At 40.6% G+C, this 17,324-nt stretch overlaps 1 protein-coding gene across 3 annotated transcripts in view; it reads left to right on the top strand.

The window, feature by feature from the left end:
- Positions 1-17,324, top strand: part of ngef (neuronal guanine nucleotide exchange factor) — a 62,087-nt gene that overhangs the window by 4,887 nt on the left and 39,876 nt on the right. For 2 of the 3 annotated variants that reach the window (XM_002933353.3, XM_031902564.1), the window contains exons 2-3: positions 2,089-2,436; positions 12,802-12,880. In XM_002933353.3, coding sequence (XP_002933399.1) covers positions 2,157-2,436; positions 12,802-12,880 — 359 coding nt within the window. In that variant the 5' untranslated portion in view covers positions 2,089-2,156. Of the gene's footprint in view, positions 1-2,088; positions 2,437-12,801; positions 12,881-15,107; positions 15,430-17,324 lie in introns of those variants that run through there. The other variant, XM_004917796.4, reaches the window with a different exon arrangement.

Below are 17,324 nucleotides of genomic sequence, written 5' to 3'. Positions count from 1 at the left end.
TTTTCCAATATTGTATATTGTATGACAACATTTGGGTGTGTCTGACTGTCGTAACACAGTAAATGTTAGTCATCTGGTTACAGAGAACAATTTAGTCAAAACAGTCCTGGTCTGTGTTAAATTTAGTTAACCAGCTCTGCAAGTTGTCACTCAGGCCATGGATACCAGACTTTCTTGTATATTTCTATTTGGACCATGTGTTTCTCTCCATCATTTGCAGAGGATAAATTCCTCTTATTGGTACAGCTAAAACAGCAGCATTGTTGTTCTATTTTCATTAATAGATACCGAGAGGCAGATTTATGAAAACGTGATATTAGAACTCCCCACACAACAACTCACTTCATATTCATTCCTATGGGATTTTTAATAACGTAGTTATGAAATAAGAACTCTAACTTTCACTGATAAATACCCTCTCATTGATAAATACTCTTCTAAAACTCCCATAGGAATTAATAGAATGTGAGTTTTTCTGTGGTGAGCTCCAATCTCACATTTTGATAAATCTGCCACTTATAATGCAGCACAGAAGTGCCAAAGTCTAGAAAAATATTATCAGAAGTATTCAAAAGTCTGAAATATCTTGTGAAAATACCCGGCAATATAAATATCTTGACCTTTGGGCAGCTTTAGCTTTCGGTTCTGTGAAGTAAATAATGTGAGATCATAGTCTAATATAGTGTGGGCAGATTTGTATTTATTAGTAAAAACAGAAATATCAGAGTCAGTTATAGTATATTCATTTGCTTTAAGTTCCTGTTGCTATAGTATTACATGTTCTGAGATTGGTCATATATCCCTATATTATTCCTTAATGGTCTCCAAGTCTCCTCTGTACTATTTTTTATTATCTGTGAAGGTTTTCATGCATCCAAGTGATCATCATCATCACCATGCAGCATCTGGTCTTGCTGAGCTGTCTTCAAAATGTTTCACTGTACATGTGAGCAGTTTCAGCCTCATTATTTCTCAGCAAGTCCAGTTGGTCAATGGCTGTCAGACTTATTCACCTCAAGCCCAATTTGTCCAACACAGGTTAAGGCTCCCCTTGACTCATATTAATGTTACAGATATAGGAAAATATTAGTGTAGTAGGTATTCACCAAAGTTACAACTATATCTAGCAGAGCAAATTATTTTTTACCCTGAATATTAACCTATTTGGCCTTTAAGCTGGATATCAGGTGTACCTAGTAGACAATATGATTATCAGTGCAAGTGCACCAAATGGAAAACCTCAACCAAACTAAAAAAACTAGTGCTACCTGTGAACTAACCACTAGTTATTTTAACGCATGAATAGCAATAGAATTATAAATCCTCTCTAAACAGAATTGTTTAGTCAGTTTTCAACCAAACTGTATGACTTTAAATACCCCTGTGCCCCACCCTAAACTAAGTGATCTAGCCAATCAGACTCTGATCAAGCAAAAGGAAACCTGGGGTGACATATGACCCAATTAGGTGCAGCTTTGATATAATTTGCTAACCCAGGGCTACAGGAGGCCTCAATTCAGTGTAGCTATCCATTGATTGCCATCCATTTGCCTGCACAAACTGGCTAATATCCATCCATCATCAGGCAGTACAAAATGTAAATGTCATTAATTATTAATTAATATCCCATTTTGTTTCTGTCAATCCATAACATAAGGAAAAAAACACATTCATAATATCAGTAGTGCCTTGAAAATGGCTTGCATTGCGCCAAGATTTTGCACGTAGCACTTAATTCGTAAATGAGTTCTTATATGTTAAATTAAATTCCCCTTCATTTTTTGGTATTACTGCCCAATTAATATTGCATGTAACTAAATACAAAGCAGGGAATTAAAAAATATATTGTTGTGCGGCTTGTGCCCTTTAAAAGTGTCTCCTAAAATAGAGTTTGGGCACTTGGGAAGGGCGCACTGAATGCCATACTTGGCGTTCAACAACAGATGATGGGTCACTGTTCGGAGTAACTGTACAAACTGCCAGTATCTTGGAAACTGACACAAGAAATTGTTCCTTATATTGTTTTTTTCAAAAGACAATACAAACAATATACAAGAAATGATTGATAATTAGTTTCTATCATCACAGGTTCCCAGGAGTGATGTAATATGAGTTGAATAGAGGTTTTCCCAATACTTGCATCCTTTGGTGAGGAAATGAGGCGTTTTATGAGAGAGACTCTGACGCAATCCAGAGATAGCAGAATGGGACGAGATGCTCTTACAGCTTCTTCAGTCATTAACATGCGTGAACCTCAGATCAAGAATGAAGAAGAAAGTGAAGATGAAAACCAGATGGACGAGTCTGACAGTCAGACCCGGCACATGCCCATCCGCAGGAACTCTCGATTCTACAGATCCATGAGGGTACGGAACAGGCATCGGAGGGACAGACTGAGCAGCAGGGAAGGAATGGAAATTGATAACCAAACTACAGGTGAGTGAAGTCAGTTTACAGCAGTTAGTCACAACCATTAGTGCACTCCTCGTTTTCACCAGGTGCAAGCATGAAACCCTTGTGCATTCCCCATACAGTTTGCAGGGGATTTTTCTGGTAGGAAGTGAGCAGGTAGCTCAGACACAATCCAGGTGTTGAAACAGTGTTGCTATGAAACAGAAAAATAGTAATAATTATAAAACCTTATGGCAAGGGTTCCCAGACATTACTAATATGGTGTCCACTTGTAGTGGTTATCATAATGGTGTAACACTACATTCACTACACACAGTGCAACAGTGTCTGAAACTTCCCCTCATTGAAATAGCCTGACAAGTACTGGAACAAGCATACTGCACATTTCTAGGTATCAGTTGGGTCAGTAGTTGCCAGTTTCATTTATTTTGGTGTTGCATGCTTCTTAAAAATCTAAAATCACCATGTGATCCTTTGTCATCCACCAGTCATTAGCTTAAAATCTGCTACATGATAAGCTACCAGGAGTAGGCATTACTAAACAAAATTGCAGCTGGTGATTGTCTGTGGTGACAAGATGGAGTTTGCAGTTGGATTGTTTCAAGTATGTGATCGTCCTAGAGCAGGGGTAGGGAACCTATGGCTCGGGAGCCAGATGTGGCTCTCTTGATGGCTGTATCTAGCTCGCTGCCAAATCTTTAATAAAAAAAATAACGGGGGGTGTGGCTTGCGCTCGGTGACACGTCTTCTATCCACCGAGCGCAGGCCATGCCCTCCTCCGCATCGCTTTAAAATAACGCTTAAAATATGTCATCTCCAGATAAATAACGACAATAACATTGCTTCTTAATTCAGACAAGTGTCCTTTTAGTGAATCGATCGTTAATTCTCAAAATATAAGAAGTGATAATATTTTTAACGCATGCTATAAATATCACTCGTTTTTTAGGCCTTTAGTGAATCGGCCTCTATGTGTGTTTTATCAGAGGCAATTCTCAGTATTGTCTATGGCAGGGTATTTTCTGGCGTTTAATAGCCTTGAAAAAGTAGCTGCTACTATTAGCTCAGTGTGTCTTCACCCTAAGGGCTCTGGCACACGGGGAAATTAGTCGCCCGCGACAAAACTCCCTGTTCTTTTTCGAGTCTTTTTCGGCGATTTCGGGAAATTGCGCCGCCGTGTGTGCCATCCCGCCGGTGACTTACATGTTCGCCGGTGGGATGGCAGGTCATGACAACTCGGGGAGATTAGTCGCCCGCGAACAGGGAGTTTTGTCGCGGGCGACTAATTTCCCCGTGTGCCAGAGCCCTAATAGAATCTTTAGTGCCATAACAAGTGATGTTACCAATACACCTTATTCTTGCTTTAAGTTTTCCCTCCAGACAGAATGTGCTTAGCCACCAAAAAGATTTTGTAGAAGGTAAATTGTGTTTATCAGTGATAGGGTTATTCCACTGCCCAGTGATCCGCAGTAGTTCACATTTGTGAAATGTAAATGCCTGCTCACAGATGCTTGATCTCAGACTTGCTGCTGCCTGATAATTTTAACTAATTATCAGGCAGCAGCAAAATTAAATAGGCATTTAAACACAAAATAAAAGGAAATATACTAAAATTCTAACTATTTTGCAAGTACAGATCTCTCCCGCACAGATCTCTCCCTTTGCTTTACTGTATTATGTCATGATAACAGCACTCAAAAAGTGAATGTGTAGGGACAAGGGGTAGCCTGTGTAGTGGGGTGTCTTATTTGAAATGTTTTCTGCCTAAATAATTAGCCACTGGACTGCAAGCAGGGCAGTGACCCTTAATTTCTATACTGCCTTTGATCAACAAGCATTTTGAAATGACTTGTGCATATTTACATATCAGAAAATAATTATAAAATATAAAGGACAAATAAATACTCCAATTTTGAGTACCTGAGCACTAATACTTTGACCTGATGTCATCCATCCACAGGAACTAATACTTTGTTTGCATCTGAATTTACCAAATGGGAAAATTAAACAGTTTTTCACTCACAGAAATGTTATTTGTGTTCCAGTTTTAATGCGGAAAATGAGGGCTGGATGTGTAATTGGCCATCCTTTATAAAGGATTCAGTATAGAGTCAGATCCAAGTATTATGGACTAGACCTTTGCTCACAAAAGATATTTATTGAGAATTGTCTTGGAATACTATGTGACCTCAGCTGCCATGATAGAACAGATGGAAGATTTTAGGTTCCGGTAATTACCCCACTGGTAGAGCTAGGGAATTTTAATGAAAGCATTACATTTGCATTTATTAAGCTGGCAGTTATGCAGCAGCACATTTCAGCAAAATAATTCTGAGAGAATTTGACTTGACCCTTAAGCCATGTAATTCCATAATGGGTGAGGCACCTGAGGTAATTAGGTGGCAACAAAATCAAACATACCATAATGTCCCTCCATCGGTAAGGCTACCGTAAGGTTATTTATTTTTTCTAAGGTGTGATACTATGCATTAATTCCCAACAACACAAGATTACTGATGTAATGATTCTTAATTGGTCTGTACCCACAGAAACAGATTTCACTGTTGAACACATTAGAAACTGGCCTTAGTTGGGGGCACCAGTGGTTGACAAATATAGTAAAAAAAAAATATGTTAAAATCATTAGTACAGTGTACAGTTGTATCAAATCAGTGCGGTCACTTTAACAAGGTATCTTACCATAAGTGTTCAGAACCTAGTATACAGGAACTCTGCCTTCTAGATATTTCACACTTACATGCGTTACCCACTGTAGATATTATAGTCTGGAGTGTGTCGCCTGGGCACTTAACACCATGCTTATACTTCTCAGTGTGACACAGAACCACTCGTATGTCACTTACAGGATCCTTTTGCCCCACTTCCACTAAGGTGCCCAGCCTACCTTAAATTTCTATCTTTTTTTTTACTGCCAAAAGGCCCTTCAGCATCGTCTACCCTCTTCATGGAGTAGAGCCCAAAGAGACAGAACTGTGGGATCCATTCCATTTTATAGACTAAGGAATCCTCATTACACCCCTGGGCCTATAGGGACACAAGTCTCCCAGAGGGCATACCTTAAGGGAAGGGGAGGTTAACTCTTTAAATTTCCTAAAAGCATCCTGCATTCTTTACATGATCTTGTTACCTTAATATCCCAAGCATTCCAGATAATAGATCAATTCATGTGCATGCAGTAGTCGAAGGCATAGTTCAGCTACATCATTAGCCCTTGTCCCTTTTTGCTGGGTGATGCATTTCCTTGAGAACAAGTTCATATTACATTTTTATTTCATGATAATTTTCCTTTAAGAGACTTTGGCTTGTATTCAGTACACTGTGTCGCTGGGAATTGTAGTTAGTGGTTGATGCTGGGGTCCATTACACTAGGGAAATCTCGGAAGAATTATAATCACTCATATTAATTTTTCCCCTGCTGACCCAAGGCACACACTTCAAACATTCATTTGATAATTGTTTTAGAAGTTAACTGTTCGGCTGTGAAAATAAATCTGGAGATCAACAATAATGCAATGAATATTGGCTGTGCCCAGTTTTTATTGTGTCCATTGTTAATTTAGGTTCCCATGAGATGGGATTTTAAGGTTACCAGATTAGCTTGATGTTTTATTAGGTTAATGGACTTGGGGAAATAGTGACCATGTTGCAGCATTACCTTAAAGCAGGGCTTCCCAAACTCTTGTAGCAGTGAGCAACATTTAAATATAAAAAAAGTTGGGGAGCAATGTAAGCATGAAAAAAGTTCAGAGGGGGTGACAAGTAAGGCATGTGATTAGTTATTTAGTAGCCCAATGTGGACTGGCAGTCTAGTGGAGGCTCTGTTTGGAAGTACATATGAAATTTAAAAATGGGCACCTATTTAGAAGCCACTGGGAGCAACATCCAAGGGGCTGGTGAGCAACATGATGCTCAAGAGCCACTCGGTAGGGATCACTGCCTTAAAGAATACTTACTTATGACAGGAGTAGAAGATTATAAATAAGCATGGGGCACTTGGCCATTTGAAATTAGTTTCTTGATCCTGTGATTTATACTGCAACAGTAGTAAGGGGAAGAAATCCACCTATAGAAATGTAACTAGTTTAAAACATAACATGAATCATTTACTTAGCAGTGTGCAAAGTGAAAAATGCAGCAATCTGCTATTTTATAGATTTGTGTACACTGCCTTCTGCTTTGGCAGCATTGCAGCAGGTCTCTGAGCTCTGTTGCACACACAAATACAGTGCTGACTATCTAGTATAAATAAATTTGAAGCAACTGGACTTGTTTAGTAATCATTGAAGACGTTTCACTACTCATCCGAGCAGCTTCTTCAGTTCAACTGACTGGTATGGGAAGTCCTCAGCATATATACTCTTCCACTAATCCAATCACAATGGCACTATGTAACTCTTCAGAAAGGTGACATCTGAAACTCACAGAGGTGTGAATCCTGTGGAGTTACTTTGAAAGGATTACCAAAGTATCATGCAACTCTTCAAACAGGTGTTACTTGTTAGAGTTGCATGAATGGATGTGTGAAGAGTTCTGAAACTGCCGGGGTACAGATGTTAGAACAGCATTGTATGTAGCAGACAGATGGTGTTGAAGTCCCCCGCCTCTGTTAAGGGATGGTTTCTCCACTTTGACATGAATGGCCTCTTTTACACCTCTTTCAAACCAGCGGTCTTCTTTGTCCAAAATTTGGACATTGCTATTTTCAAAGGAGTGTCCCTTGTCATTTAGGTGTAGAAAGACAGCAGAGTCCTGGCCTGTAGTGTTCACCCTCCTATGCTGAGCCATTCGCTTAGAGAGCAGTTGCTTTGTCTCACCAATGTAAAGGTCTGTGCACTCCTCGCTACACTGGACTGCGTATACAACATTGCTTTGTTTTTCCTTTGGTGTTGGATCCTTTGGGTGTACAAGTTTTTGTCTCAGTGTGTTGCTAGGTTTGAAAAACACAGGGATGTGGTGTTTGTTGAAAATTCTCCTGAGTTTCTCCGACACTCCTGCTACATAGGGGATGACTATATTGCGCCTTCTCTCTGCCTCAGGACGGTTATTCCTTTTGGTGTTCCTGTTGGGCTTAGTTGCTCTTGTTTTGACAAAGGCCCAGTCTGGGTAGCCACAAGCTTTCAGTGCTCCTCTGAGATGTTTACATTCCTTGTCCTTGGACTCTGTATCAGTTGTTACACTTTCCGCCCTGTGGTGTAGAGTTCTAATGACACCCAGTTTGTGTTCCAGCGGATGGTGGGAATCGAACAACAGATATTGATCCGTGTGAGTGGGTTTCCTGTATACATCTAACAAGTAACACCTGTTTGAAGAGTTGCATGATACTTTGGTAATCCTTTCAAAGTAACTCCACAGCATTCACACCTCTGTGAGTTTCAGATGTCACCTTTCTGAAGAGTTACATAGTGCCATTGTGATTGGATTAGTGGAAGAGTATATATGCTGAGGACTTCCCATACCAGTCAGTTGAACTGAAGAAGCTGCTCAGTTGAGTAGTGAAACGTCTTCAATGATTACTAAACAAGTCCAGTTGCTTCAAATTTATTTATACTAGATATACCATGACCTGGATGAATGAAAATCTTCATAGACACAGTGCTGACTACTTAGGTACCCAAGCCTGGGGGCATAGTTCAGTCATATTGCCAGCATAAACTCCTAAATTCATTTTAGCATATTATGTATGTGTAGCAGTGTGTAGCACAAGTAGTATAATGTGATCTGAACTGGTCTAATTACAGTTAAGCAGGCAGCATACCCACAGTGCTATACTTCTATATACGCATACTTAAGCCTCTGATATTTTCCAAGTTCTTGAAAATATACTGTCAGGCAAGCAGGGTTATGGGACTGAAGCATTTTCCCTTTAGCAAAACAATGCGCTACATAGATGTATCAGGAAACTGGCATACATCACAATTCAGGCAATCCTAGGCTTGTCAGCTATTTCACTGATTTATAATAAACATAGAGAAGGCTCAAGAGGAGTAGATTTTGGTGAGGCTTAGGGCACTGCCACACGCAGTGGATTCATGGCTTGTGGATAAACACTGAGAATCTGCCTGTATGCTGCAAAAAAGTGTGCAGTTCTGTGCCAAAATCTGCTCCATGTGCCAGCAACTGGGCCAATGCAATGGCTCCAGTAGAAGGTGCATCAATAAACTTTTTGGCTCAAAGGTGTGATTTCTCGGTCTGCATTTATCCGCAAGCCGAAAATCCGCCCTGTGTGTCAGTCCTGTGTACTAGCCCATTTAAATGGGATGTCAACAAAAGATGTTGCCTAATGAAAGAAACTATGATTGTAAGCAACGTTCCAATATAAGTTAATTAAATATTTTGACTGGACAAGGGAAAGTGGTATATGGTCTATAAATACTTCGCTAAATAAAGCACATACTGTTTAGCAGTGCTGAACTATTAGGGTTGCCACCAAGCAGGTATTTTACTGGCCTAGCCGGTAAAGCACTTGCCAAGGCCAGGTATTACAAATTTGCCGACAATGTAGCTGCCGGTAAATTTGTAAAACCTTTAAGTTAAGCCCTTGGCCCTCCCCTGATCCGCCCCCCAATCCTCCCCAAACTGACATTTTTTTCTCCCAATAACTCTTCCCTCTGGCCCTGCTGTGTTCCAGCCCTGCCCCCCTTGCATAACTGCCCTGTCTCCTTTTCTTCCCCTTTTCACCCAGATTAGGTAAAAAGACCACTGCTACTTTTTTGCCCTGAACCTTTCTCTGGATTTTAAACAGGAGCACAACAAGTGCTTACGAAATGAACACTAAGGAGCACAAGTTTGACTATAACCATGCTTGCCCACTTTTATTGAATTTGCTAGTACAGAAAGTTTTTAGCCTGGAATGAATGTGTGTATTGGGCCAGGCCATAGCCCAGCCCTGCTGCCTCAGGTGACAGAACATCTAGCTGTATGGCTAGCACTTACAGAGCACCTGCACTTGCTTGTTTGGATACAGAGTGCCTCAGGATTTTAGAAAGGAAATACTGGTAGCTACTTCTCTTACACTGACATTCTGCACATTCTGCATTCCCTCCCTGTGACAATCAACTCTTCTCCAACAATATCTAGTCTTTTCCCCATGAGTTTTCTTTGCTAATCCTCTATTCTGTTGTCTCTTTCTATTCCATGCAACGTATGGCTCAATTTATCAATGTATGGCCTACAGAAAGGCTTGTACAAAGGACTAGGTTTCCTATCAATAAGCTTTGATAGAATATACATTATTTGGGCTTTGTTATGCACAGTGCTTTCCAATTAATAGTCAGTTATACAGAACTCATTTTATTACAGCCCTGGATGCAAGAGTACTAAGTGGCATAAATCTGTGTGTCTTAGTGCCCAATTCTGCTACATTCTGCATATTTATATTAGGGCTGTATATTGTACATCTTTTAGCTGTTGTTCAATCCCAACTCCCTCTGTGGGTGCTGGGAGTTGCAGATCAATCAGTCACCATCACTAAGGAGATCCCAGAATGCTGAAAATTATGCAAATCACAACATTATTTCTCATACAATACAGTTTGGCGTCAAGTTAAGGAGATACTGTCATGGTTTTTATGGTGTACTTTTTTAATTGTAAATTACACTGTTTACATAGCAATAATTCACTAATTATCACTAATTACCATTTCAAATGTTATTCTTGAACCAACAAATTTTTTTAGCTGTAATATTGGTGTGTAGGCGCCATCTCAGTACATTGTGCCTGAGTCTGAGTTTTCAGAAGGAGCCAGCGCTACACATTAGAACTGCTTTCAGGTAACCTATTGTTTCTCCTACTCCCATGTAACTGGAGGAGTCCCAAGCCGGACCTGGATTTCTTACTATTAAGTGCTATTCTGATACCTACTGGGAGCTGCTATCTTGCTCACTTCCCATTATTCTGCTGATCGGCTGCTGGGGGGGTGATATAACTCCAACTTGCAGCTCAGCAGTAAAGTGTGACTGAAGTTTATCAGAGCACAGGTCACATGGCTGTGGCACCCTGGGAAATGAAGAATATGGCTAGCCCCATGTGAAATTTCAAAATTAAATGCAAAAAAGCAGGATTCTCCTGGAGAAGCTCTATTAACTGATGTGTTTTGAAAAAAACAAGTTTTCCTGTGACAGTATTCTTTTAAACTCACTTTTATATAGCTGTTGCAAGGTTATAAATATCTCTCAGTACTTTGAACAGTGAAGGTGGGAGAAAACATTATATAAGGGTATCATAAAATGCATGTGTTTGTGATATACAGAGAGAATGTTACTAGGTGCGGCACACTTGGCCCAAATAAAGACATTCATTAACTCATAGGCTTTATAATGATTTCAGAAAATTACCTGTCATCTGGATATATAAATAGAATTATATAGGTAAGCTGTAGGGATACTTCGCTAGGAATGTACATTATTTACTATTATTGTACCAGTCTGGGTGTATTTGATTATATAATGTTTTATGTAATGCTGATGTCACATTCAGATTCCAGGCATTCATACAATGACAGGTGTTTCCACCGCACAACCTCATAGGAACACTTATTCCAAAAATGATATGTGATGCATTGTGAATGCCATGATTTGGGTGAGGTGCGAGTGGGGGCAGCCTGGGAGCAGGTCTTACAGGCCCAATAAATAGTGACTGTCTATATGGCTTTTGCCAGAATCCACAGATTGCCAGTCCGGGCCTGCCTGAGAGTGAACAAAATCCAAATCTGGCCTTAACTTTTGCTTGTTATAGTCAGTGGGAAGCTTAAAGGTGGCCATACCGACAGAGATAGGGCACTGTGGGCACATTACTGATCTGAGGATCAATGAGGCAAATGAGATAAGTAGAGTTATTCACTTTTTTAAAAAAAATCAGGCTACTTATACCCTTAATAAGGCTACAGTTGATGAATCACTGATGTAGAAAGAGCTTTGGCTGTTTGTAAAAATAAACAGCCATCAATGACTGTCTGCAACAGGGATGACCAGCAAGAAGTTGTCCTGTAAAAGGGGTATAGAGAGTGTATTTGTATAAATTTAATCTATTGTATAAAAGTAACTTTTAAGAAGTGCTATTTTTACACAATTTGCAACCGATATGAATTTTTATTTTTTGTGTTTCTGAATTATTTAGCTCTACAGCTGTCTCATTTACCTTAGTAACTAGGCAGCAGTTTGGAAGTCAACGTGTAAAGCTGGCCATACACGGGCAGATCTGCTCGCTTGGCGATGTCGCCAAGCGAGCAGATCTTCACCCGATATCCCCACCTACGGGTGGGCGAATTCTACACGCGGCAATGGGGCAGTCGGGGACTGCATTAATGAGCTGATGCGGTCCCCGATCCGACTGGATTTTCTAACCTGGTCGATCGATAGTAATCGACAGATATCGGTCGGCCAGGCCCCTCGGTTCTGCCCCTACACTGGCCAATTCTACACGCGGCAATGGGGCAGTCGGGGACTGCATCAATGAGCTGATGCGGTCCCCGATCCGACTGGATTTTCTAACCTGGTCGATCGATAGTAATCGACAGATATCGGTCGGCCAGGCCCCTCGGTTCTGCCCCTACACTGGCCAATAAGCTGCCGAATCGGTCCAAGGGACCGATATCGGCAGCTATAATCGGCCTGTGTATGGGGACCTTTAGACGCCCAGTAGCTGGCTTCTGTAAATGTGGCCTTACAGCTTCATGTAGCATTTTGAAAAATGGCAGAATAGGAAGGCAAATAATTACAAAACATAAAAAATGAGGACCTTCTGAAAAAGTCTAATAATATGTCAGTATATGACATACTCAAAGTTAAGTTCAATTACATTTAATTAAAATTTAAAGTGAAACCTCAGTTGTGGAATCTCAGTTATGAATGTAAGTTTTTAATACGGAAATATTGTCTGGGGTTTTGTGAACAGAATCGGACCATAATGTAAAGCACAGTGCCATTAGGCTAATAATAAAAACATTTAAACAAAATTAATTTGCCATAAGTTTGGGTTTATGCATATTTATCTACTACTGGGCCTCATTTATGAAAGGCAAAAAGAGCTGCATCTTTTAACCAAGTGAAGTGTATCCTAGTCACAAACATTTTGTCAATAAAAGTTCACAAACAACATTATTGTCAGGGAGTGCTGTCCACAGACGCAATAAAGTTTTATTATTTGCACTGTTATGGTAGCTTTATGCTTGTGGGGAGACTGCTAAAGGGCAAATTTGCCAGTAAACTGGGCACAAGCCCAAGTGTAGCAAGCACAGGCACATAAGTACAATTTCACAGAGTTTATATAAAAAGCCAAGTGGATTAAATTTCTGCTGTGCTTGATAAAAATGACTTATAGATTTTATGTGGCATTTAGAATGTTAACTAATGTTATTTCTCATCCCCGTAGCCCAACAGACATATGATGGCTCCAGAAGTATTCATCTCAGTGTGCACTACAACCCCACTACAGGCCCTGCAGGGTACAGGTATGTACTGCATGGACTGAAAGAAATATTTACAAATACATTTTAGAGTGCCAGTAACACCAGCAACAATAAATAAAAAACATTATAAACATATAAGTCTATTGTCTGGCCTGAACCTAAATGACAGTACAGCATAGCATATTGTTTACACAGAACACTACCCTGTAGAACCAGTGTGGAACATAGGAAGCCATGTTGCTTGCCTCTCTATAGACTTTCTTCATAGATATTCTACAGAAACTGTTTGTTACCCTTATCCATACTGGATATTGCCTCATCTGAGCTAAGTAACATAGCAACTTCCATTAAATATAAATAATATGTATTTAAATATAGATACTTTCAGTATCTTTGGAAAATTCTTTCTTTTGTGTGCCATCATTCATTTTGAAAGATTGGTAGTGTATAGAGCATGTAGATGTCTCGGCACTTGTTACTGCGTCTCATATCAAATGACTGATCAGTGGCCATACACTAGCAGACTAAGAAACCCAGAATGTAGAAGCTAGAGCCTTTGCAAATGTTAGTTTTGTGTATAATAAGGTGTGTACAGCCTACTGCCCCCAGTCTGACTGTTGGGGCTTGGTCAAACTTTAATTATAGTTGAGAGTTATATTATTTATTCTTTATATCTGAATTATATATATACTTAAAGTCTTTATTTTCTATATTGTATACTACTTGGGAATTCACAAAATGCATACTTTTAATGAGAAAAGGCTTGTTTCTTTTTGTCATTGAATTGAATAATGAATTAGTTAAGTGCTAGCTCCTTTGACACTGCAGTTTAAGGGATACCTCTCCCCACTAGTAATCCAAGTCTGTCCTACAAGGAAAGGCCAGGATCTGACTAGATATGTCTGTGCTTTGGTCTCTGTAATTTTTGGGGCCCTGTGAAGTGGCCACTGTAGGCAGAGGGAATGGAAAGAAACTTGACTGTGCATCAGAGAGTTACCTTTTTTGTGGAAGGCAATCAATTTTGAAAAGTGCAATTCTAGCCAATAAGCCACCCACCTCAACACACAGCAATTACCTTCTTGGATTCTGGGTGGACCAGAGGGGGCTGCATTGCTACTGCAGAGAGTGCAATTGCCTGCTCTGTACTGGAAAAGCTGAGTTTCTGGTTTAGTAACTAAAAATTTTGCTGTTAAAGTTAGCTTTTGCCCCCCTTGGTAACTTGAGGGGTGCTAGAGGCAAAGTTTCAAGATAAGGTTTTAAGATCATGGGCCTCATTTATTACTGCCTCTGTCACAAGTGAAGGAGCACCAAGGTGCACAAATCTGCAGCCCTTGGTGCTCATTCATTTTGGACTTGTGGCAGGGGCAGTGCTGTGATCTGTTCTTGCAACAGATGAAAAATGCAGCAGAGTGAAGCACCAACAGGTGCAGGACAGCCCTGCCCTTACCACTTGCCACAGGGCAGGCAAGTACAGGTCCTCTTTGTAGCCTGTGCTCACTAGTGTTGCTTAACTTGCAAGTCTGAAAGATGCTCAAGATAGTTTGCAGTTTGCATAGTGATTTGAGTTCGTTTTTTTGCACTTTGCACCCTGCCCTGCACTTTGCAAATGAGCTTTAATGTGTATAGTAATACAAGGTGATGTCAGATGAACAGGTTTTAACTGTGGAATAGTATGTTGTATCAGTAAATTCAAGCTGTCCATCCTGCAGGCTCCAGTTGTTGTTGGAATCTAGCAGCACTTGGGACAGTTACAATCAGATTGGGATTTCCGAGGGGTGTAGTTTAATTAAATCTAAAGGTTGTGTTATAAATAAAGGTGGCTCCACACAGTATTTTTCCCTGCCCGACACCACCAATGGAAGCACTGGGTCTGGAATTATCCCTGCTGCCTGTCAGTGCTGTAAGAAGAGGCTGTCTATAAGCTGGGCTCACCGTACTGGCAGATTGCCCTGTACCCACTGGCTACTTACTCTCATTCCCTCTGGCTGGCTCTCCCTCTTTTCATTCACCTGCCCATCCCTAGCCACCCCCTGTGCCCCTCAGGCAGCAGTAAATAGGTTAAGGGGTCAGTGCCACTTCCCATGATTCTCTATGCTGTATTAACACTTCTGTGCCACTTCCATTACAGAGCATTCTATTTTTGTCTTCTCGCTTTAATTCCTATTTCATTTTTTCTCCCTCCTCCTGTAATTCTCTTCCTCTTTGCCCTCCCTTTCTCCTCCTCTCTTTCTCTTCCCAGTTTTTTTCTTTTCTCCTGTTTTTTTTCCTCCCATTCACCTCTTCCCTTCTTTTATTTTTCACTTGTCATTTCCCTATTTTCCTCTCTTTTTTGCCAGTTTTCACTTCCTTCTCCCTATGCGCTCCCAATTTAGTACCAGATAGACCCCCCTACCCGTAGACTCTTTTCCTTCTGGTTTCCCTGGTAACCACCCGGAGTGCATTCTCTGGCTGACAAGCAGCGTCCCTGCACTCTCGACACCCTGAGCCTGTCTGGGAGAGTGCAGGATGGAACCCCTGGCAGTGTCCCAGCAGGAGACAGAAGATCCTGCATTTGACCCTTTAAGCCCTGGCGAGGAAGACCCCACAGAAGGGTGAGAGGCATTGGGTGGATGGGGGGATTGCTCAGAATGGTGATAGCTAAATATAGATGCTTGCTAAGTGCTGACAATCATGGGAGTAGATGCAGCATGTGTAGGTGTTTGTTGTTGCCTGTCCTTCTGGATATAGGTATTGGGTTATGTTTTTCCACTTTCCCTCATTTTGCCTGCCTTTCAGCATGCCCACGGGTTATAGGTGTAATGTCTGTGCATACATGCCTTTACACTAGTACTTGTGAATTTATTATTCTGAGATACTGGGGAGAGATATCCAACCTGCAGCCTTCCATCTCTGTCTGCAGCCATCAGGCAATAAGGCTAGTTGTAATGCAGCAACAGCTTAGGGCAGTATGTTGGACAATTTAGCAGGTACCTGTCTGCAATGCTGCTTGTGCTTTGCCCAGGTGCCGCCACTTTCCCATCCCAAAACACTCCCTCTCCTCCATCAACTCTGCGACTGTGTAGGACTGCGCTTATCATTAGAGGGAGATGTGGGTGGAAGTTAGTGCCTAAGTATGTGTCATTTTCATATAAATATGTGTAGATGTATATAATCATGCTGTATATGTTGCTCTGTGGGTGTACATCATTTTATTCACCTTCACATATTGCTATGTAGAATACTGCAGCCTTACACACACACATGCTCGCACATACACACCCACGTCCGTAGTGACACATAATGACCCACATCTATAAATGGCACAACAAGTACACCGGCCCATTCTTACTAAGCAGCTCTATACAATAGCACTTATTAATAAACGGTTGAAGGTCTTGCTGGAAACAGGCAGCAGACTTTATTTTGCAGTAGCACTGCTTAATAAAAATGGGCCATCTATTAGCATAAATCTATATATGTATCTGGCTGCTTGTGTACATGAGTCATAATGTCAAGCACAGCCTAATAGCTTTCAGAGGAGCCTGTAATATATTTCAGTGGGGTGTATATCTGCCTAGCAGCTAAAGGGTTAAAGAAAGCCAATGTTAGGGAAGGCAGGCCCCTGGCATTGGATTCAAAAACAACTGGAGGGCAGCAATAACAAAAAGTTGTTACATAATGTTGATTGTACTTTTATTAACAGCTACCTTGCTAAGAGGGGCCAGGGACAATTCTAGAGGTCAAGTGCAATTTTTGATTGTATATATCTGGCCTTGGGATTAAAATTATAGCAGGTCTGCTTGTTTACTAGTATTTGTTATTGGGCAGATTTTGGCATTGCAGTTTTTACCTGTCCAAGAATTAATGTTGTACCGCGGCAAGGACTGATGCAAATAATTAAACCCCCTTTGTAAATTGATGTATGCATTGCTATTATTATTTATTCATTTATTTATATAGTGCTAAAATGTTCTGCAGTGCTTTACATAGATTATACATTATTTACATCAGTCCCTGCCCTTGTGGAGCTTACAGTCAAATTGCCCATCTCATATACATACATGCTCAGTTTTATTAGTACCAGGAAATGAATAATCATATGTGCCAGTGCTGTGCAAAAGAAACAGGCTAGTGAGCTGGCAATCGTATCAGTGTGAAAACAAGCCTCAGTCTGAACAAATTCTGTTCACACACTCATGGCAGATCACTAGCCTGATATATATTATTATGTATAAAGTGAATCCTTGTTGCTATTTCTTGTTGGTGTGTAAAATCTTATATTTCTGTGCCAGCTGCAGAAATAACTGATGGCACAGTGAAATGGGCTTGTTACCAGCCACTGGTGCAGTGCTCCACATCCACAGAGCTGTCAGCCTTTGCTGATTGGTAGAGATCCTTAATTGTACATTGTCCATCTTAGGCTTTTCTTTTTAAACTAAAGATTTAAGTTGCAAGATAATAGTGCCAGGAGTTAGTGACGACGATTAAAATACAATAAGAAAGTGTC

The sequence above is a fragment of the Xenopus tropicalis genome, chromosome 5 (genome assembly GCF_000004195.4).
Source record: "Xenopus tropicalis strain Nigerian chromosome 5, UCB_Xtro_10.0, whole genome shotgun sequence".
NCBI lineage: Eukaryota > Metazoa > Chordata > Amphibia > Anura > Pipidae > Xenopus > Xenopus tropicalis.
This window is presented reverse-complemented; position numbering and strand designations above follow the sequence as displayed.